The following is a 24,284-nucleotide window of genomic DNA, read 5'->3' on the forward strand; positions in this document are numbered from 1 at the left end:
CAATCGAACCCGTATAGAGATTAAATCGAGTGTGTTTCGATTTCCGTTGCATTTGTACTGATTTACACCCATGTCGCGCTTAAAGAAGTTTTACTTCAAATATGGCTAAAATACATACTAACTTAATTTAAACACTGATTCTTTCATTAACACAAATTATTATCTACAAGGGAATGTCCTTAGTGAAGGAGACCTCTAAATGACATACTTAATGGATCACATACACTCATAGAAAATTGTATTTCCGATTGTCTATAATAAATTAATAATAAAAAAATCAAATAAACAAGTTAAGAACAGTTATTAACATTAGAAACATTTATTGAAATAAATAACTGAAACATATTATTATATTAGTTATTATAAAAACAATTTAATTTCATAATATTTATTAGCATTTAATATATTTGATTATTCAACATTTTCACTATTCTGAAGTGAAAAAGTATACTCTTAATTTAATTTATCATGGAATTTATCATACAAGAATTATGACTATATATTTAAAAATAAATTCCTAATTTATAACAATTTTCTTAGTAAAATTAAGGAGGCACATATTTCGTTGTTGTTGAATTTTACACTATACTGAAATTTTGATAGTCATATTTGTTTTGCACATACTTTATGAAAAAAAGTATATTTGATAATGATTTTGTTACAGCTTCACCTCCACGGGTCATAGTATCAAGAACAATTTTCTGAAAGTGAAAGAGGTCATATTATAAAAATTAATAATTTAATTATTTTTATATTTTATAATGCGAATATTTGTTTAAATTTTGGAGATTCTTAGAAATTAAAAAAAACATTTTAAGTTTCGACGGATTTCCACAATTTTAAGATTAAGCAAAATTATCACTTGGACTTGGATAAAGTAGATTGAAGACTAATTTTCAGATAAAAAAAATTCGTATGAGTAGGAGAGACTGCATATGGTAGTGACTGTCGTCATAACAGCTAAATTATACTGATTTTGAGATGGGGTCAAAAGGGAGAAATATGAAGTATAATTGTTCGAACAAGTTTCCATGCCTTTAATCAATGCCTTATATTAAAATGATCTGAAGACCGCATTGTTTATTTAAGTAATTTTTTCAATTCAAATTTCAAATTTTTTAATCATAACTGTTAATTGTATAGGGGAAAGTCCCCGAGTGCCGGACACCTAAGGTTATTTATAAATAAATCAAAAAATACTTTACGAAACGTTTATTAAATTATAACTTATGTTAGATAACAAAGATAGAAATCAAACTAAATTAACAAAAACGCAACCTTCGCTATAAAATAATTAATACTATCAATCAAACATTGGTAACATAAAATATAATTTTAGAAAATGGCACCTAGTACCGGACATTTCAAAAGAACCTGCATTCAACACATATGTAGCCATCTCCACACTCTAGAATGTCTGCACATATGTGTTTGACGAATATTCTTTGATATTACAAAAAAAAATCACTATTTATCCACCCTTTTGGGTGGGCCACGCCGATGCTCTCAGCTGGAGCATTCTTCATAAGATTTTCATTCTTTGATTAGGAAGTACGAAAAATGGGGTATGTAGTGACCATTAACGCTCATGCAAAACAAAATTAAATAATTAGAATAAATTACGTCAATTCTCGCAAAAATATCAATATGTTTACTGTCCGGCGCTAAGGGACGTCTTAGTGTCCGGCGCTAAGGGTCAGACATTTTTGTTCATTTGGTGGTATCAACTAAAATTGTTTAAGAGATCTAATAATGTACTACCATTTTACGAATAACAATCAAGTACTACTTTTATCTTTGCATACCACTCAAATTTAAATGCATAAATATACTAGAATTACTTAATTGATATTTAGGTGACGCCATGATTTTGCGCCTAAAACAGCCGGGTTGCCACGGCGGGCCGTGTGTGTCACAGGTGAGTCTTGGCGCGTGATCCTGCACCTGTGTGACCCTGCGACCCTTTCACTTGTATTTTGAAATATAAAGAATTATACTCGCTTAAATAATACGTGTTAAATAGAGTGTCCGGCACTAGGTGCCGTCCGGCGTTACGGGATCTCACCCTACAGATAGATCACATTGTTCGTGATTTTGCTAGAAGTTGAACATTAATCATTTATATTAGATAATTTAGCTTAGTCATAATGATGATCTGTGTTCAAAAGTGTGTGTTATGTATAGTTGTGATAAATTTTGTGGGACGGTTGTGACATGCATTTTTTTTCCTTTTCGTGCCAGGATAAACAGATAAAAAAATCTAGTTTATTTAAGATAAAATACTAAAGAGAAAGTAAAAGAAAAATTTAATACAAAAAGAAAAAGATTTCACAAAGAATTTTTGTTAACTTTGTTTAATAAAAATGTTTTGTTATATAATGTCATATTTTATTCATAAGCTTTGTTGAAATCTTTAAGCTGTGTTTCGTTACTTATTATTGTTATTAACGACAATAAAATTTGTTATAAATCATTTTGGTTTTCATATCTATTGTGTTTAACCTATTTTTATGCCTGTCACAACCATCCCTGGGGCTTTATATAACCATTCATCAATAAATAATATAATATTCCTAAATTCGTCTGAGACCATATTGTAACCATAATTTGGTATTTTCCATCGTTCAAAATGTACAAAGCAAACTAAGCGAACTAAGCGAACGTAAATGGATCTTTGTAGTCTTACCTCAGATGATGCATTTGCAAAGTATGTTGCAGGATCTTCATTAATTGGTTCATGTAGGCATCCCATAAAGTACGATGCAGTATAGTACCCATGAAGACAAAACTGCGCGAAATCTCGTCCCATGCTAGATTTACTAGTTACATAAAAATAAAGCTGTATGAGAATAAAAATATTTATTATAAACAAAATATAATATGCATATAAAAAACAACAAACGAGTGGCATATTGCATCGTGCCTTAGCGAATTGCTGAAACTTCCTGTACTAAAAATTATTTTTTTTAAAGAAGTTGTAAACTTTTTCGAAAACTTAGAAAAAACTAGCTGTAAGTGAAATTCTGTCTTAAGGCAATTAAGGCATCGTGCCTTAAGGCAAATTGCTGGAACTTCCCGTGCCAAAAATTATTATTTTTTTAAAAACGATTAACATTTTTGAAAAAATTTTACTTCGAAAAAATAAGATTTTTTGGAAATTTTAAATTGGACGAAAAATTACTTTTTTTTGAAAAAAAAATTTTTTTTTAAAAAAATTTTTAAACAATTTTTTTTATAAAATTTTTTTCTGGAAAAAATGTTATCTTCATTTTGACATATTTTGGAAGATCTGAACTTTTTTTCAAAGCAATCGTACTTCTTTAACTGCATAGAGACAAAAATAAAGCGCGTAAGCGCCGCGTCGCTGTCTAACGGAAAAACATTAGTACGGAACCCATAGGAATGTAAACAAAACTTATACTTATTGTTAAAATCTCAATAAAATATCTGATAATTTGATATGCATATGTCTAATGTCTAATGATTATTGTTGACCGCCATATGTTATTTTTTTTTAGTTTTTTTTACTAGATCTCCGAAACCGCTAGACCTATCTTCATGAAAATTTGATCAAATCTTCATCTTGTTAATACAAGTAAAATGTTTTTTGAACTATACAAATCGGACGCTCCGTTCTCTTAAAAACTGAGTTACCGTTTTTGGCCCTTTTTGCCCCATATCTTCGGAACGGCTAGACCTGCCTTTGACAAAAACTAATCAGCACGTCTCCTTATCAATACGAATCGAATGTTTTTTGAATTATTCAAATTGCTTCATCCGTGTTCCCGAAATCGTCGACGAAAATTTGTATCCGAACACACACACATGCACGCACACACACACACACACACATACATCAATTTTCTCCAAGGTATGCCAACATATTCAGAAACCTCTGAAACGTGAAGATATATAAAAATTTTCATTTTCGATTTTTTTGCGTTTACTTACCCTATGGAAAGTTAATTATAAATAAATCAATTTATCATCTCCAGAACATTAACAATCGTCATTTCATTTCGAATCAAATTCAAAAAAAAAAAAAGTTTCCAAATTTACACAAAATTGAAAAAGTGCTCCTGCATAGTCACAGTCTAAACGCATTTGCAAATAATTCTGTGCGACATTTTCACTTATACTGTGCTCAGATTGGCGGCATTTTCACATTTTTCAATAATTTTCACAAAATTGGAAAAGTGCTCCAGTACACAAACAGTCTAAACGCACTTGCGTAAGCATTTGTACCAGAGTGGCGCTTAGACTGTGCTTAGCCTGGGTGATTTTTTGAATTTTTAGTCCAAAATTACAAAAAAAAATTTTTGAAAAAAAAATTAAAACAAAAATTTTTTTTTTCCAAAATCAATTATTTTGTTGAAACAAGCAGAAAGTTCTTTGAATCATTTTAATCGGACGCTTAGTTCTCTCAAAAACTGCCATTTTTTTTAAATTTAGCTCTGTATCTCCGAAACCTCTGGGCCTACCTTTGCCAAAAACTAATCAGCACATCTCCCTATTAATAGGAATCGAATGTTTTTTAAACCATTCAAATCGGTTGTTCCGTTCTCTCAAAAACTCGCTTTCAATTTTTTGCACTCTTTGCTCCATATCTCCGTAACGGCTGGACCTGCCTTTGCCAAAAACTAATCAGCACATCTCCCTATCAATAGGAATCGAATGTTTTTTAAACCATTCAAATCGGTTGATCCGTGCGCCCGAAAACGTGGACGAAAAAAAGCGGACATACAAAACACACACACACACACACACACACACACACATCCATTTTTTCTGAAGTATGCCAAAATGTTCAAAAACCTTCAAAACGTCGAGAAATGTAAAAATTTTTGATTTCGATTTTTGGACGATTACTATAACTTACCCTACGGGAAGTTAATAAGAGTTTTGAGGATTTTTATTATCTTTTTTGAAAAAATTGAATTTTTTTCATATATTAGAAATGTTTGAAAATTTTGAACTTTTTTTTAAGGCAATCGCGCTGCGTAACTTTTTTAGAGAAGTTTATGTTTTCATAAAAAAATTCGATTTGCTAATTTTATGTTTTCTGTACGATTCCAACCATTCTGAATCGAATGAAACCAAATTTGGAAAAAGTATGTCTGAGTGTGTATGTGTTTGTGTGAATATGTGAACAGTTGTTTTATCTTAAATCGACGTTTTCTCAAAAACGGCTAGACCGATTTCTAAAATTTGAAAACTCTTCGATGTATCTCGATGAGGACTATCGTTTCTGAGTTTTGTGCGATGATCGACCAGGCCGTTTCTTTGTAAATAGCAGAAAAATGAAGTTCACGTTCACGTTTTAGCCCGAAGTTCTGAATCGATTTTGAAAATTCAAAAACCGTTCGATAGATATTGGTTTGGTATCGTGCTGACTAGTTTTTGGTAAAGATCGACCAGGCCGTTTTCTTGTAATAAAGTTTTAAAAAAAATCGATAGTCTTGTAGATTATACTAACTCGTTTAATTTTAAAAATTCTTCAAAGTTTGCAAAAATTAGTATCGTTTTTTTGGCATTTGTCATAATTAGACCTTTGATGGCCTTTTTCTCAAAAACGCCTGAACAATTTCAAAAATTTAAAAGCCATTCGATATATCTCAATAAGGACCATCGTTCTCAGTTTTGTGCAAAAATCGGCCGAGCCGTTTCTTAGTAATTAAGAAAAAAGTGAAAAATTTTCGTCGACGTTTTAGCCATAAATTCTGAATAGATTTCAAAAACAATAATCGGTCGAGCCGTTTCTTCGTAATTAACTATTAAATATTTTTTAACGTCGATAGAAAATCGAGAAATAAAATCTCATCAGATTGGTTTCAGAATAACTTAAAGCGCCGAAGAATATAAAATTAGAAAATTGTTTTTTCCGGTAAAAACAAATATTTTTGGAAAATTAATAAATCAGTTTAAATGTTCAATTTAAAATTTGATTCTCCGATACGTCCGTACGAATTGCGCCTAATTTTCAGTCGACGTATGCGCGACTTTCACAAGGAAAAGCTTTCAACCATTAAGGGTTAAATTCTAATAACCAACTTCGGATTGTCACTAGTTTTTTTTTAAACTTGTGTACTGACTGTACTTGATTATTCTAAAAAGAAATAATTTGCAGACCAAAGAACATTTCCATTTCTGTATGTCTCACTTAGAAGTTTAATTAGTATTAGTAGAAAAATTTGATGGGATGAAAAACATTCGATTCCTATTGATGGGAGTACTGATGAGCTTTTGGCAAAGGCAGGTCCGGCCGATTCGAAGATACTCGGCAAAATATCCAAAAATGGCTATTCAGTTTTTGAGAAAACGGAGCGTTACATTGGATTGATTCGAAAAACATATTACTTGTATTGACAGAATGAAAAACTAATCACAATTTTGCTAAAAGTTGAAAAATAATCTGTCATTCTGATCATCTTCTATATAATTCACTGAACTTATATCAAATATTTTTCAAAGGTTTTAATTACGCTCAATAGGCTATGAAGTATTTATTAATTGGTAATAAATAATGATGTTGTTACATAAGGTAATACTACACTAAACTATAATGTCAGCAATACTTATATCTATATATAAAAGTGGTCTACAAAAATCTATTTTAATTAACAAACAAATTGGGATCAAGTTGCTCTATCATATGAAATTTGAATCTATTCATTTAGAAAAGTGTTTATTATAAGCAAAAAATACAGTTTTATTTTCATTATTACTATTCACTTGTTTAGAAAGTTTAGGCAGCAATAGCTACCTTAATCAACTAATGCGAAATACAAATTTAATGAGCACATTTTTTACAAAAATCTATACTGTATATAACATTGATCTTCTATTTTATTTTATTTATAGTTATTTTATCAGAATAATATATCAGCACGATTGGAATAAATATTAATTTAATTTATTCCATGTAAAATTGATATTTTTAACAAAATTCAATTTTTTATTTATAATTAACTTCCCGTAGGGTAAGTTATTGTAATGGGCCGAAAATCGGAATTGAAAATGTTTACATTTCTCGACGTTTTGAAGGTTTCTGAACATTTTGGCATACTTCAGAAAAAATGGATGTGTGTGTGTGTGCGTATGTGTGTGTATGTATGTATGGATACAATTTTTCGTCCACGTTTTCGGGCGTACGGATCAAACGAATTGATTAGTTCAAAAAACATTCGATCCCTATTGATAAGGAGATGTGCTGATTAGTTTTTGGCAAAGGCAGGTCCAGCAGTTACGGAGATAAAGAGCAAAGAGTGCAGAAAATAGAAATCAAGTTTTTGAGAGAACGGAGCATCCGAATTGAATGATCTAAAAACATTTAATTAGTAATGATTGGGAGAAGTGGTTATTAGTTTTTCGCAAAGGCAGGCCCAGCCATTCCGAAGATACGGAGCTAAATGTACAAAAAATGGCAGTTTTTGAGAGAACTAAGCGTCCGATTTGATTGATTCAAAAAACTTTCTGCTTGTCTTAACAAAATAATTGATTTTGGAATAAAAAATTTTTGTTTCAAATTTTTTTTAATTTTTTTTTTTTTTTAATTTTTGTATATCGAAAATAATTCAGATTTTATTTTAAATTCTGACTATAGTTCTAATATACTTTAAACAAATGATTTCAACTTTGCAATTCAGTTTATATAATTCTTATAAATATTAGACAGTGTTACAATATTAATAATAATCTATTTAAAAACATTCAGTATTTCTCGAACATTTCATTACGATACGGGAAGTTCCAGCAATTTGCCTTAAGGCACGATGCCACCCACCCCACTAGTTTTTTTATTGTTTACACCTTTGCCAGGGTTAATTTAGTTGTTCCTTCTTACCCCACCCACATGTAAGCTTTTATGAAAGTTATTTAAATTTTTGAAATAAGATCAGAATTTTAGGCTAGAATGCAGCCGAAAAATTTTGCACTTTTCGGCTAATTTTAAAGAAACGACTCAGTCGATCTCGTCAAAAAACTAACCAACGCGGATGCTCACCGAATTTCATCGAATGGCTTTTAAATTTTTGAAATCGGTTCAGCCGATTTTTTGAAAACATCGGCAAATTGTCAAAAATTAGATCACATACAAACACACATTGCAATACACACACCAATACATTTTTCAAATTAGGTCTCATTCGATTCAAAATGACTTGAAACGTCAAGAAAACATAAATTTAGCTAAACGGATTTTTTCTTGAAAACAAACTTTTCCTTTAAGGAAGTTAATAGCAATACATCTTATAAAACAATTAATAACGTATACTAAAAAATAAATTCAGATACCATAAAATAATTAAAAGAGCTCAAAACCAAAAAAAATGCCAACAAAAAAGATTCGTTTGTAATAGATATTGATAGATAGCCATTTATCTCATAATAGCGACGTCGTCGAAATTAAGACGAAAGCTGATGATACATCTTTTTCTTCATTATCTAAGATTATAAAAATTATCATAAAGTATCATAAAAAATTCTATACTATGTTTTTGAAATTATGGCGGTGGTTTACTTTACACGCTCTACTGTATAAATATTTTAATTAATTCCGTCAGTCGGTCAAAATACACACCTAGTTCTCATAGTACAACCAACTATACCTTTTAGTGAATGTATAATTCAAAAAAATCCAAATTGCTAATTTTGTGTCTTCTCAACGTTTCAAGTCATTCAGAATCGTTTGGAAACAAATTGAAAAAAGCGAATTCGATGAAACTCGAAAACCATTTATTGGTAAGGTTTTTAGGGATTTAGGTGACTTGTTTTTGCAAAAATCGGTCAAGTGATTTCTTTATAATTGATTGCTAAAAAATTGTATGATAAATTCAATGATACATTGTGTTACAGTAGAGTTTCTGGTTTTAATGATATACTAAAATACGTTTCGGTTTTCAATAATGTGTAATATTTAAACCGTTTATCAAAAATAACTAACATGCCTAACATAACATGGTTTAAACAAATTGCCTTAAGACAAAAGTTAACTTACACCTAGTATAATTTTTCTTTTTAAAGTCAAACTCTTATAGTTTTTGAAGAAGAGACATGCCATTTCTCCAAAACGTACAATTAATTACACACAAAAAATATTTCTGTTAAATAAAAAAATATTTAAAAAAGATTTTAAGTTCAGAAAATTATAACCATGAATAAGCAGCTTTTCAGATAAAAGATTTAGGGTAAAGCTGGGTTTGAAGGTTCCCGGGTAAAAAGGAGCACCACCAAAATCTCAAAAACTATTAAAGTTAAGAATTTTTTAACAACAACGTTAAAATAAAACATTGGATGCATATCTAGACACCACTTTGAATCTTGTGACGATGATATCTCGAGAAAAACTGAAATATTTAAAAATACATGACAAAATTATTTTTTTGGGTTGTTATATTTTATTGTGAGCTCTGTTGCTTATTTTTCCAGACCTTAATATAATTTTATACTAGTGGTGAATGCCATCGTGCCTTAAGGCAAATCGCTGGACAGTTACGATTAATGTAAATTCTGTAACATTGTGTAATATTTATACGAATTATATAAACTGAATTACAAAGTCATCATTATTTACTTATAGTATATAAGTGAAGTTTAGCAAGAATTAAAATTAAAACCTAAATTATTTTCGGCATACAAAAAAAAATTGAAAAAAAAAAAATAATAACATGCACACACATCCATTTTTTCTGAGGTATGCCAAAATGTTCAGAAACCTTCAAAACCTGAAGATATACAAAAATTTTCATTTTCGATTTTCGGCCCATTACTATAACTACCCTACGGGAAGTTAATATTCATTATTTAATTGGTTTATAAAGTTTATAAAGAGGTATTGTTAATTTTAAGTTAAATCCAGAAGTTAAAAAGCTTACATCTGGGTGGCGTAGAAGGGACCAACTGAAAACCTTCACACTGGTAAAGTTGTGAAAAATAAAAAATAGCAAATAAAAAAGTAAATCAAGTTAAAATAAGCAATTTCACAAGAAAAAAATTAAATAAATAGTTATTTCTACTCTGCTGGTGAATATTTCTAATGACATACTAGATCAAAGTTATTTACAGTGCTATCGCTGTAGAAAATGCATCCATGAAATTTATATTTTGCATTGGCTGAATAATGCAGCTAATATTTTGTAAAACCTCTTCAAAATTAAAATAAAACATTGGACATGTTGTCCAATTGGGACACTGGCCGCCCCAATTAACCCCGGGTAAAAGAATCTGGTTACATATTTTTGAAAAACAGCAAAAAAAAACACATTTCTAGAATGATGAATTAGCTGGAAGTATTGAACATAATCAGATAGTTGTTTGATATGTGTTATTTGTTATGATATAATTGCAAATTGGACCTTTGTGCCCCGATCTACCCCATATGTAAATTAAATATGTATGTAGTCAGAGTATATAAATACAGCAAAGTAAGACCAATAAATTTTATATAATACAAGCAAATAAATCAAATGATTTTTATTATTATTTTTACGAACCTGTAGCAGCTAGGAAGATCATTAATCGGCCTATTCAAACCAATGCTGAGTTCATTTACTAGCGCTTTATGATATTCACTAAAGAAATAATCCCAGTCTTCAATCAGTTGTTTGCCATCATAGTGCATAAATAAAAATACAGACAAATCCGTTGCAGGGGAAGCATATCTAAAATATAAAGCATATATACAAATATAATAGTAATAGTAATAATATTATGATAAGGTAATATTCAATAATGTCTTGTTAATATAGCATTTCAATTCTTTTCTCTACGCCAGAGTCAGAGAAAAATTGGGTTTAATCTGTAATTTAAATTACTCTGAAATAGAACTAAATGCAACTGTCACACAATTAGGTCAAAGTATCTAGAGATGTTGTGATAAAATAGACCAATAAATATCGATATCACAACAGTTTTTCGATTTTAGAGAATGAATTCCATCGCATAAAAATATATGATGCCTTTATATTGCTTTACCTAATTTTTACCCCTAATCGAACACAAAAATATAGTTGCTGATGTATTTGATTTAAAGATACAACAGTCAGTATCTAGATGTTCCGTTTTGGCCTTCTTGTACAGAGTGATCATTCTCATATGTAATAACTACTTCTAGTGCATGGTTCATGTCCGTCTTCGATCATGTTTTCCTATTTCTTTATCACAATATTGTCGGGAAAATTTTTATATATCGCAAATTTTTAACTTCCCGTAGGGCAAGTTATAGTAATCGCAAAAAAATCGAAAATGAAAATTTTTATATATCTTTACGTTTCAAAGGTTTCTGAGTATTTTGGCATACCTTAGAAAAAATGGATGTATGTGTGTGGTAATGTGTGTGTGCGTGTGTGTGTGCGGATACAAGTGATTTGAATAAATAAAAAAACATTCGATTCGTATTGATAAGGAAATGTGCTGATTAGTTTTTGGCGAAGATAGGCCTAGCCGTTCCGAAAATACCGGGCAAAAAGTGCAAAAAATGGTAACTCAGTTTTTAAGAGAACGGAGCGTTCGATTTTAATAATTCAAAAAACGTTTTACTTGTATTGACAAGATGAAAAATTGATCAAATTTTCATCAAGGCAGGTTTAGCGGTTTCGGAGGTCTAATGAAAAAAGTAAAAAAAAAATGCCATTTGGCGGTCAAAAATGATCATTAGACATATGCACATCGAAATATCCGATATTTTAAAGAGATTTTAACAATGAGTATAAATTTTGTTTACATTCCTATGGGTTCCGTATCAATGTTCATCCGTTAGACGGCATCGCGGCGCTTACGCGCTTTGATATTTCGTCTCTATGCAGTTAAAGCAGTACGATTGCTTTGAAAAAAAGTTCAGAACTTCCAAAATATATCAAAATAAAGAAACCTTTTTTTTCAATATTTTTTTTTTCAAAAAAAGTAATCTTTTTTCAAATTTATAGTTTCTTGAAAAACTAATTTTTTCGAAGTAAATTTTTTTCAAAAATGTTATTCGTTTTTAAAAAAATAATAATTTTTAGTACGGAAAGTTACAGCAATTTGCCTTAAGGCACGATGCCATGCGCGCCACTAGTTTTAATCTAATTCTTCCACAAGGCAATAACATTTGCCAACGTCTTCTTCTATTTTCAATTTTCCACCTTTTTGTGGATCTGTGTAATCGTCCAACCTCTTCTTTTTGTTTCCTGAAGTTTCAAATCATATCTACAGTTTTTCGTCGTTTATTTGTTCGGAAAGATTTGTGTAGATACATCTTTGAATCCGTATTAAAGTATTTTTTGCACTTTAGAATTATTTTCTGGCTTATCCTAGGCTTTAGTGCAAATCGATGTGCCGCCAAGAGCCAACATATATCCTTCATGTTTGTACAATTTCTTATTATGTGCCTATGCACCTGAATCACCAGAATTTCACTTACAAGCACAAATGCAAATCACAATTAGCACACTACTCATCGTTATATTTATTACTAAAATTGCGTCTCTTCTTTTGAACTTGTCTCATGTAAAATACAATATGTATATTGAGAAGCAATCCGAAAAGAGTCCTCAGCCCTCTAACCTTTTTCAGTCACAAGACATCTAATTTATAGATGTCATGATTTCTCTTTTGAAGTTTCCAGTTTTTGACTTATCAATAGATTAGTAGAAACTATCTTTAAAACATTAACAATCTGATAGCTATTCTACCAATTCTTTCCACACGCATATCTAAACTGGATGTCTTTTCAACTCCAAAACATTTATAAAATCACAAGGACATCATTAAACTCTTTTTCTAGAGAAAAGAAATAAATATGCAAGTTTTCTCCATTTCCTTTCTACCTAATAGCATCAGAAACGAGTCCGTCGTTGAGTTGTGCTTCAAACTGTTTGATCTAAACTCTCATTCTATACTGATGCTCTTTCTGCTCGACTCCAGCCAACACAGTTATCCAATTTAACCATTTTTAGTCTTTTACTAAATGCATTAAGACTGATTAATCCAAAAGGAAGAAAACTGTATGAAGTTATTGTCCAACAAAACTATGGTACTCTTTCCACGGGCACTCCGACTTACTGGCCAACTGACCCAATGAAGAAGCCCGATTTATTGGATTTCTTCATAATCAAAGGCTTAAACTCAAGGTACACAGATGTTCATTCAAGCTACGATCTCTCTTCAGATCACTCACCTATAACTGCTACTATCTGTTCTTCAATTATCAATGTTTGTAAACCTTATAGACTTCATTCGAGAAAAACAAACTGGGAACTATACCGCTGCAAAATAGAAAACAATACTGATCTCAAAATTAGTCTTAAGAACTCATCGGAAGTTGACTCTGCTATTGACAAATTTAATAAAACACTTCATGATGCTACTTTAACTGCTACTCCAGAAACAAGAGTTCAACAGGATCAACCTCTATCTTTTGAAATTAAAAATTTAATCTCAGAGAAAAGGAAAGCTAGACGCAAATGGCAGTCAACTCACTTTCCATCGGATAAGAACACATACAATAACTTAAGCAATAAATTAAAATCCAGATTGAAAAAAATTCTAAATTAAAAACAAATTAAAACCACGTATTCAAAATCCGCCTGTTAGATGGGATGACAGCAATCATCTATCTTGGGCTAGGAGTGATGCAGAAAAAGCTAATTTATTTGCTCATTATTCAAGTGCAGTTTTCAAACCGAACCCAGATTACTCTAACGCAGCGGGCCTTAGCTCAAATATGATTCCTTCTCACAACTCAATGAACAGCATAAAGTTCTTTTCATTAAAGATTATAATTGAAGAGATAAGTAAACTGAAAAATAATAAATCTCCAGGTTACGATTTAGTGACGGCAAAAATGTTGAAAGAATTGCCAAAGAAGGGATTCATCCTTCTAACGTATATATTCAACTCAATAATTAGATTAAATTATTGGCCAACTCTCTACAAAACATCTGTAGTAAAAATGATCCATAAAAGCGGAAAAGATCCTAATATGGTTACCTCATATAGACCAATCAGCCTTCTACCAATTGTTTCAAAAGTGCTCGAAAAACTCCTACTTCAACATATCTTAACTAGCGCGAATATATTTCCAGAACATCAATTTGGCTTTCGGAGTCAACACTCTACAATTCAACAGTGCCACAGAATCGTAAGAGTCATCAACAATACCTTCGAGGCCAAACAATTCTGTTCTGCAGTGTTTCTAGATGTGAGCCAGGCTTTCGATAAGGTGTGGCACAAGGGACTTCTATCGAAGATTAGATCTCTACCTCCATGTGGTTATTATAATATTCCAGAATCTTATCTCGCCAATAGGAAATTCAAAGTACGGGTCAACACTGAAACCTCAATATCTCATCAGACTGAGGCAGGAGTTCCACAAGGCAGTGTTTTGGCGCCATTTTTATATATCCTATTCACTAGTGATTTTCCAACATTACAATCAACCACAACAGCTACATTGGCTGACGACATAGCAGTTCTTTTGACACATGCTGATGCATCTAAGGCTTCGCTAATTTTACAAAGGCATCTAAATGTTATAGAGAATTAGACAAAAAAATGAAGAATAAAAATAAATGAGAGCAAGTCTAATCATATAACATTTACACTGAACAAGACAACATGCCCAGGAGTACATTTTTATGGCCAAGCAATTCCAAGCACCGAATGCGTCAAATACTTAGGTATGCATTTAGATCGCAGACTCACGTGGAAGGACCATATTCGCGCCAAATTAAATACTATAAAAATTAGAACCGCTGAACTATACTGGCTACTGGGACGCAAGTCAATTTTGTCGATTGACAATAAACTTCTAATTTACAAGGCAGTAATAAAACCCATATAGACTTATGGCATTGAATTGTGGAGCTGTGCAAGCAAATCCAACATAGCGTTAATGCAACGTGTCCAATCGAAAATATTGAGGCAGATTACTGATGCTCCGTGGTTTGTTAGTAATAAAACTTTACACGACGATCTTCATATTGATTTTATAAACAGAATAATACAAATCAACAGTATAAAACATTTTCAAAAACTACAACATCATTCAAACCATATAGTCACTCAGCTTCTTGAGACATCAACTTCAAGAAGACTGAAGAAGAAGCTGCCCGAAGATAATATGGAGGAACTTTAGAACTACCACAACCTTATATGAACAGAATAATTGAATCACTTATTGAAGTGATTCTCTAAATATGATTGTAATATTGATCCGATAAATTTATATGTGTGTTTGCAAGTGTGTGTGTATGTGTGTGAGTGAATGACATAAGCCAAATAGCTCATAGAATAGTCATGTATTCTGATTGCTATTGAAAATAAAAATTAAAAAAAAAAAAAAAAAAAAAAAAAAGCTAAATGCATTCTCTCATGACATGAACATCAAATCAGTTCGAAAAGTAATTTTTAAAGCATGAAAACAAAATATTATTCTTGTTGACGTACCGAAATGTCTGCAGATCAAGCATCATCAAATCTATAGGTTGATTTGTATCATCATATTTGTACATGACATTATTTCTTAGGTAATCACCATGGCATATAACAGATAATAGACCTGAAGGTTTAATAAGGTCTCTGGCATAATCAAGAGCTTTTTCAAATAATCTCTAAAAAGAAATAGAAAAAATTAAGCGCAAATAATTTGTAAAATAAGCATCATATTAGTAATTGGCACCTGAATTTCAGTAACAAATTTTTGCATATTATCGTCATCAGGATATTCATTTCGTAAATTCTTCAATCCACGTTGTGCACAAATATCATAGGTCAAATTCAAGTTGGAGTCTTCTGGAGGATCCTGATATCTAATTTCTTGAAGCAAACCACAAATATGTTGAAATTTTTTGAAATTCTTTTCTTTCATTGTATAAGCTCTTCCATGAAACATTCCTAGTTTATTAACTGCAACACATACAATATATTTGTAGGACATAGAAATGCAATTGGTATTCTTTCACAAATCGTGAAAGTAAATAAATTTTTACAGTTATAAATTTCAGAGTTTGCTGAAAAATTTGTTTTTGTTAATATTTACAATTGAAATGTTGATGATTTTCTCAATTTTTTTTTGTTTAATTTTATTTTCAATAGCAATCAGAATACATGACAATTCTATTCAACATCCTTTGCGTCAAATTAATTATTTCTAGTTGTGCTGATCGCAACAGTATTTTTTTTTATTTTACTCATATTGACGTCAACTTTATAATAATTAAACAAAATGTTTTTGGAATTTTCTTAGCAATAAAAGCCCCTGAATATTCACAAAGGTTTTATTCGTCCTTCCCCCAACTTGAATCAATTAAAACATTTTTTTTTCTGCTACAAAATTTTTTTCACAATTTGTTGGAAACTCGTTACATCGAAAGGTATTAAATATTTTTGAGCGCGAGTCGCGTTTTCCACGCCAGGTACAAAGACTTGTACTCATTTGTCACTTTCGAATGCCCTTCTTACTTACTGTTTTATGGTTGAAAAATATTTTATAATTTTGTTTCTGAAGCATGAAAATAGTCGAAAAACAATATATTAGGGGAGAGCGGAACTTGAATGTCCGCGGGTTATAAGGTTCACTACTAATATCCCAAAAACAAGTTAAGTTAGGAACTTCATAACAGCAATATTTAAAAGTAGAGAGATTTTTAAATTATCTCAATGAAAGCTTACATGTGAGTGGTGTAAAAAAGACCAACTAAACCTTCAAGCTGGCAAAGGTGTGAACAGTAAGAAAAATGGGAAAAAAATAAATTAAGTTAGAAAAAAGCATTTTTACAATAGATAAATTAAGAGTAATACCAACTCTGCTTATGAATATTTCTGATAAAATAACAGATCAAAGCTATATATGGTGAATTCTTTGTAAAAGATATGCCTATGAGCTAATATTTCGTAAAATTCTTTAAAAATTAAGAATAAGATATTGTATCTGTTTGCACGATGGCTATACTTTTTACCCGGGATAAGGGCTAAAAGGAAAAAATGACAAATTTCGGAAAAATAGCTGAAAAATATATTTCCATAATTAGAAAAAATGGTTGAATCTAACTTAAAAGTCCTCCTACTTCAAAATATTGTTATGAAAAAGTTCCTAACTTTATTTGTTTTTGAGATATGCATAGTGGAACTTTTACACGCAGACCTTTAAGCCCTGTTCTCTTCTAATATTTTTTTATATATATTCATTTGTCTCCATAAACAAATTTATAAAATATTTTTCAATTTTCAAAGTGACAAATGCGTACAAGTCTTTGAGGTTCCTGGCGTGGAAAGCGTGACTTAAGGTTAGGTAAAACTTTAGTGAATATCTAGAGGTTGTTATTATTAAGGAAATTGCAAAAACTTTTATTTAATTATTATAAAGTTGACCTTAATATGAGTAAAATATAATAAAAATTATACATTGAAATTGAGCACATCATCCATATTTCAATAAAAAAAATCCTGAAATACGTGTCAGATGGTTTTATGTTTAATATCTGTAAAAAAAATCAGACAATGTTCAAATGTCAAGATCTGGTCGGTGTGCGGTTTGTGAAAGATTGACCCATATATGAAATATATATGAATCAAATAAGTCTTCTATTCAGCACAAATAAAGCTCAAAGATATTTTAGATTATTTACATTTTTGTTCACACCAATTCGCAATAACCTCACTTCACATTCATAATTTATTATAATAAAAATTGTGCCAATAAATATTGTATTTTCACATATACAATGTAGTATAAGGTCTATGGATCCATCACACGCACACGTGTGTATCATTGTATATATATATATATACAATGATATATATATATAATTAGTTGTATATATTTAATTAGTTAATTGATTGCATACCAGCAATAGAAATGTGCTCTTTAGACAGCCAGGTCATGCTATCTGTCATACGATAGCCGTCGACTCGTATATCCTGCATTATGATGATTGGTGTTCCATGTTCAGAAAAATAATAACATCGAGGAAATAAAGTTTTCAAATCCAAACTGTCGATCACCGTGTTATGAGCAACAATTTCGTTAGCAAACATCTTATCCATACCAAATGACCTGCATAGACAAAATTTCATTAGCAAATTTATAATTACGCCATTAAATTTTTAGTAAATTATAGCTTAATGGGATTTAAAAGAATGATGCTTAATCAAAATTAAATTACGATTTTAGTTTCTATACGAAAAGTCCTTGTTAACTTCCCGAAGGAGAAGTTTATGTTTTCATAAAAAAATCCAAATCGCTAATTTTATGTTTTTTCGACGTTTCAAGCCATTCTGAATCGAATGAGACCAAATTTGGAAAAAGTATGTGTGTGTGTGTGTGTGTGAACAGATTTTTTGCCGTAAATCGACGTTTTCTCGAAATTGGCTGAAACGATTTCAAAAATTTAAAAGCCATTCGATGTATCTCGATGAGGACTATTGTTTGTCAGTTTTGTGCGACAATCGACCAAGCCGTTTCTTTATAAATCGCAGAAAAGTGAAAAAATTTTCGTCTACGTTTTAGCCCGCTATTCTGAATCGATTTTGAAAATTCAAAAACCGTTCGAAAGATATTGGTTGGGAATCGTGCTGATTAGTTTTTGGTAGAGATCGGCCGGGCCGTTTTCTTGTAATAAAGTTTTACAAAAAAAAAATCGACGATTTTTATGATTATTTTTTTGACGGTAGATACCACAATCTTCTAGATCATACTAAAATATTATGGCCCTACGGCAACTGGTTTAGCTTTATAAATTCGTCAAAGTTTGCAAAAATTAGTATAGTAGTCTTTTTGGCATTTGTCAAAATTAGAACTTTCATCGACGTTTGCTCAAAACGGCCTAAACCGATTTCAGATATTTAAAAAGCATTTGATGTATCTCGATGATGATCATCGTTTGTCAGTTTTGTGCGACGATCGGCCGAGCCGTTTCTTTGTGATTTGGAAAAAAGTGTTAAACCATTCGTCCACATTTAAGCTCATACTACCGAACCGATTTTAAAAAATCAAAAACTGTTCGAAAAATATTAGTTGGGAATGTTACTGATCAGTTTTAGGTGAAAATCTACAGAACCGTTTTCTTGTAATTAACTGTTGAAAAAAAATTTAAGCCGATTTTCATGGAACTTTTTTGACGATATATATCATGGTCTTATAGAACTTACTGAAATATTACGGCCTTACGACAAGTAGTTTAATTTTAAAAATTCATCAAAGTTTGAGAAAATGAGTTGGTCTTGAACATAGTAAACCATTAAAGTCCTACGGAAACTGTTTCAAATATAAAAATTATTGATTTTTGAAAATTTGCTTTTAAAAAATACTCCGAGTTAACAACGTGTTCGTTCGTTCGTTTGCAATGATGTGTAATAAATCCACTCGGTATACTTATAATCACTCATAAATTAATTTATTTTTTATTGATTAAGTCGATTATTCATACATTTCCAGAAGTTCATGTAACTTGCCTCAAGGCAAAATACCAATACCAACTAGTTTATATTTTGAATTGTGGGAATTCGACACCTAAAATACAGAATAACACGGAAATAATACGAAAACTTCGTGAACAGATCATATATGGTTTTTGTGTATGTTGAATAATTTGGTCAATTGAAAGACCAGGTTGACTTGTAGCTTTATCAACGGTCTTGATTGAAAAACGCTTTAATTAAAAGAAATTTTACTTTTATATTTAATGTAATTATAAGTTTTAAATTATTGATTCGTAGAGTATTGCGTTGTCTTTTTAATTTGATGTTCTGTTGTTTTTGTTTGTCCACAATTTCATATTATTCTTTAGTCTTAACTGTATATTTAATATTTAATTTTAAAAGTTAATTTTATTAAAATTTGTTATGAAAGTTAATATTGTAAGATGTCTTCTTCAAAAGTTTTACCAGATTAAATATTTTGTTCAATGCTCATTAATAATAGTTAGTTTGTATTACATTAGAAACTGACAGTTTCTATTTACATTATATTCATATGGAGAACAATATTTTTTTAACTTCCCGAGGGAAGAGTTTATGTTTTCATAAAAAAATCAGATTCGCTAATTTTATATTTTCTCGACATTCAAGCCATTCTGAATCGAATGAATTTGTGAACAGATTTTTCGCCGTAAATCGACGTTTTCTCAAAAACGGCTGGATCGATTTTAAAAATTTAAAAGCCATTCGATGTATCTCGATGAGGACTTGCGTGTATCAATTTAGCGTGACGATCAGCCAAGCCGTTTCTTTGTAAATAGCAGAAAAGTGAAAAATAATTTGAAAATTCAAAAACCGTTCGAAAGATATTGGTTGGGAATCGTGCTGATTAGTTTTTGGTAAAGATCGGCCATTTTCTTGTAATAAAGTGTTAAAAAAAATTTCGACGATTTTCATGATTTTTTTTTAACGGTTAATACTATAGTCTTATAGAGATCATACTAAAATATTACGGCCCTACGACAAATTGTTTAATTTTAAAAATTTGTCAAAGTTAGCAAAAATTATAATCATTCTTAATTTTGGCGTTTGTCATAATTAGACCTTTCATCGACGTTTCCTCAACCGATTTCAGAAATTTAAAAGCCATTTGATGTATGTTGGTGAGAGTTATCGTTTGTCAGTTTTGTGCGACGATCTGCCGAGCCGTTTCGTTGTAATTTGGAAAAAAGTGTTAAATTTTTCGTCGACATTTAAGCTCATACTACCGAATCGATTTTAAAAAATCAAAAACTGTTCGAAAGATATGGAATGGTACTGATTAGTTTAAGGTAAAAATCTACCAAGCCGTTTTCTTGTAATTAACTGTTGAAAAAAAATTTAAGCCGATTTCTACAGTACTATTTTTGGCGATATATATCATGGTCTTATAGAACTTACTGAAATATTACTGCCTTACGACAAGTAGTTTAATTTTAAAAATTCATCAAAGTTTGATATAATGATTTTTTTTGACGTTCACTTGATATAACGATAGAGTTCTTGGTCTTAATGAACATACTAAACCGCCAAAGCCCTACGGAAACTGGTTCAATTATAAAAATCATTGATATTTGAAATTTTGCTTTTAGAAAATACTCCTCATTCGTGTTAGAACGTACTCATTCGTGTTCAATTAAGTGTAATAAATCTACTCGGAATGCTTTTAATCTCTCATAAATTATTTTTTATTGGTTAAGTGGATTATTTACACAAATTTCTGATTTAATTAGTGACCACATTGCCTTCGGCTTATTGTGAACTGAAGTTCATGTAACTTGCCTCAAGGCAAAATGCCAACTAGTTTTATTTAGATTCTGCATAGAACTTTGATTTATGATTTTAGTTTGTTTCAACTTTTTTTTGACTAATTCTAAAATATATGAATCGGTTGTAAGATACTCACAATTTTTTATATATATATATATATATACACCTAAGTCTGTTTTTACACGGTCTTTTTGTACACGGTTTTGATATAACACGGTTTGAAAATTGAATATTTTTAATTTTTTTACACGAATTTATTCCATTTAGCACGATTTGAAATTTTATGTACCTAAATTTTTTTTGTCAAATTAAATTTTTGCAAAGTATGTTCATGTCACAAAAAAGTATTTATGAAAGAAAAAAGTCTGAAACCATCGATAGTATCGATAGTTTGCGAACACTGGCTTAAAAAATTTAAGTGAATTCCCCTTTAGCGCGTACAAACAATTTTTACTGGTCAAAGCAAATGTGAATAGCACTAATTTAATTCTTGTTCTTAAAAATTCTTGTTTTTCACCAATTTTAATAGGTTTTAGAGATTAGGAACAAATCACCCATTTTTGTACAAGATCAATGTCTTTTTTTACACGTTTTTTTTTTACACGGATTCTTCTGGAACCAATCTCCGTGTAAAAACAGACTTAGGTGTATATATATATATATATATATATATATTTATATAAACTTTGCATAACATGCATATATTACCATATGAATACGAATGAACATGCAATATGAATGAATATACTTACTTTTGAACAAATTCATCCTGGTCCAATATTTTAATAACCAGTTTTAGTTCTTTGTTATCTTCAAATAGAACAGTGCATGTAAATAGTGAGCTTATCATGAAATTATTGTCACTAGAAACATCATTCATTATAATTAGTTTCAACTTTTCTATTTTATAATTTTCACACAGATCGGCATGTTTCAGAAGATCGGGCAATACCTCTTTCAATGTATTTTCTCTCTCAGAATTTGCCATGCTGAAATTTAATAAACAATAATTACTACCTGTAGACCTTTAGTTTAGAAAACCCTTCTTTTGTAATTATAAAAAAATGTTTCCTAGTAATTAATTAATTTTAATATAAATTCATGAAAAATAAATTCAAGACAGGTTCATGAACATTTCAGTTTAAAATAATCTTAGGAACAATACTAGATTCTTTTATCGGCCTAGATAGAGCTGAGACCAATATACTTTCATGACTTTTAAAAATCCTTTCACAATTATCTATCGAAACACCAAATTGGATTCATTCCACTATTTAATTTGCCGAAGAAAAAGTTATTGTTTTCGCGACAAAATCTGTTTTGCTAATTTTATGTTTTATCGACGTTTCAAGCCATTCTGAATCGAATGAGACCAAATTTGGAAAAAGTATGTGTGTGGGTATATGTGCGTTCAAAAACGCCTGAACCTATTTCAAAAATTTAAAAGCTATTCGTTGTATCTCGATGATGACAGCAGTTAAATATTTTGCGCGACGATCGGCCGAGGCATTTCTATGCAATTAGCAAAAAAGTACCTCAGTCAGACATAGTCAATTATCTTGAATAGCCTTTGAATGAAAGTGTTCTAATAAATTATTCTGATCTGCATTTGGAAACAAAACTCCCCAACTGGCAATTCGTAAAATATGCCAACCAACTGGCTAGTGGTTAGTCTAAAGATCATTCATCCAAACGTCAGGAGATGGAAACAAATAAACAAGTACAATTAGTATCTTTCATAATTATAGTAGTCTATAGACATTTTACTTCTTCTGCCATACACAACGTGCCATAAACTTAACTAATATACTCCGTTCCGTTTATATATAACAAAATCTAGTAAAGTTACAAGTTTTTCCATAACAATATTTGAAAGTACAGGAAAATAGATGCATAACCTGCTATCACCTTGATTCCTACTACGTTGCTAACAGGAGAAAAACGCCAACGTTTGAAAATGCTTAACATAAGTATTTTCTATCGTTAGTTTTCGTGGTTGTGAGCACTGTTGCTTAGTTCACGAGACCTTTATATAAATTTTAACGTACACGTTATTTAATTGTTTTATAAGATGTATTGTTAATTTTAAGTCAGATTCAACAGTTATTTAAATAACCTCTCTTAAAGCTTACACTTGAGGGGGTTAAAAAGAACCAATTGAATTTTTACCTTGGCAAAAGTGTAAAAAATAAAAAATAGCAAATTACTAGATTCTGACAAAATACCAGATAAAAATTATTTACTGTGTTATGTCTATGAAAAATGAACCCTTGAAATTTAAATTTTTTTTGGTTGAATAATGCAGCTATGATTTTGAAAAATCTCAAAATTCAAATAAAACATTAGACCTATTTGGTCACTGGCCGTCTCAATTTACCTTACCTATTGTGTAAAAAAGACCAGGTTACAAATTTTTAAACTAGTTGGTATCGGTACGTTGCCTTGAGGCAAGTTACATGAGCTTCCCGATTTATGTAAATAAACGTTTTAATCAATAAAAAAAATTAATTTATGTTGATTAAAAGTATTCCGAGTGTATTCATTGCACATAACTGAAAACGAACGAACACTTAACGTACTCGGAGTATTTTCTAAAAGCAAATTTTCAAAAATCAACAAATATTTTAGTACGCATATGTTCATTAAGACTAAGTACTCTATCGTTATACCAAGTAAATTGTCTAATTTTAATTTTAACAAATTAAACTACTTGTCGTAAGACCGTAATATTTCAATAAGTTCTATAAGACAATGATATGTATCGCCAAAAAAAAGTCCCATAAAAATCGGCTCAATTTTTTTTCAACAGTTAATTACAAGAAAACGGCTCGATAGATTAATCTATCTAGGTGAAAATTTTCACCTAAAACTAATCAGTATCATTCCCAAATAATATCTTTCGAACAATTTTTGATTTTTTAAAATCGATTCGGTAGTATGAGCTTGAATGTGGACGAAAAGTTCAACACTTTTTCCATATTACAAAGAAATGGCTCGGCCAATCGCTGCACAAAACTGAGAAAAGATAATCAGCATCAAAATACATTGATTGGCTCTTAAATTTTTAAAATCGGTTCAGACGT

General features: G+C 30.4%; 1 protein-coding gene across 1 annotated transcript in view; it reads right to left on the bottom strand.

The window, feature by feature from the left end:
* Nucleotides 1-569: 569 nt before the first annotated feature.
* LOC113367192 overlaps nt 570-24,284 on the bottom strand; it is a 114,824-nt gene continuing 91,109 nt past the window's right edge. Inside the window, exons 12-18 of the mRNA XM_026608821.1 lie at nt 21,954-22,190; nt 17,823-18,031; nt 15,656-15,882; nt 15,424-15,587; nt 10,491-10,658; nt 2,687-2,819; nt 570-701 (exon numbers count right to left, since the gene is read on the bottom strand). Of these exons, the coding sequence (XP_026464606.1) occupies nt 579-701; nt 2,687-2,819; nt 10,491-10,658; nt 15,424-15,587; nt 15,656-15,882; nt 17,823-18,031; nt 21,954-22,190 (1,261 nt within the window). The 3' untranslated portion in view covers nt 570-578. The remainder of the gene's footprint in view (nt 702-2,686; nt 2,820-10,490; nt 10,659-15,423; nt 15,588-15,655; nt 15,883-17,822; nt 18,032-21,953; nt 22,191-24,284) is intronic.

This window comes from Ctenocephalides felis, unplaced genomic scaffold (genome assembly GCF_003426905.1).
Source record: "Ctenocephalides felis isolate EL2017-DRISC unplaced genomic scaffold, ASM342690v1 CF-g0.4_SCAFFOLD_01170, whole genome shotgun sequence".
Lineage (NCBI taxonomy): Eukaryota > Metazoa > Arthropoda > Insecta > Siphonaptera > Pulicidae > Ctenocephalides > Ctenocephalides felis.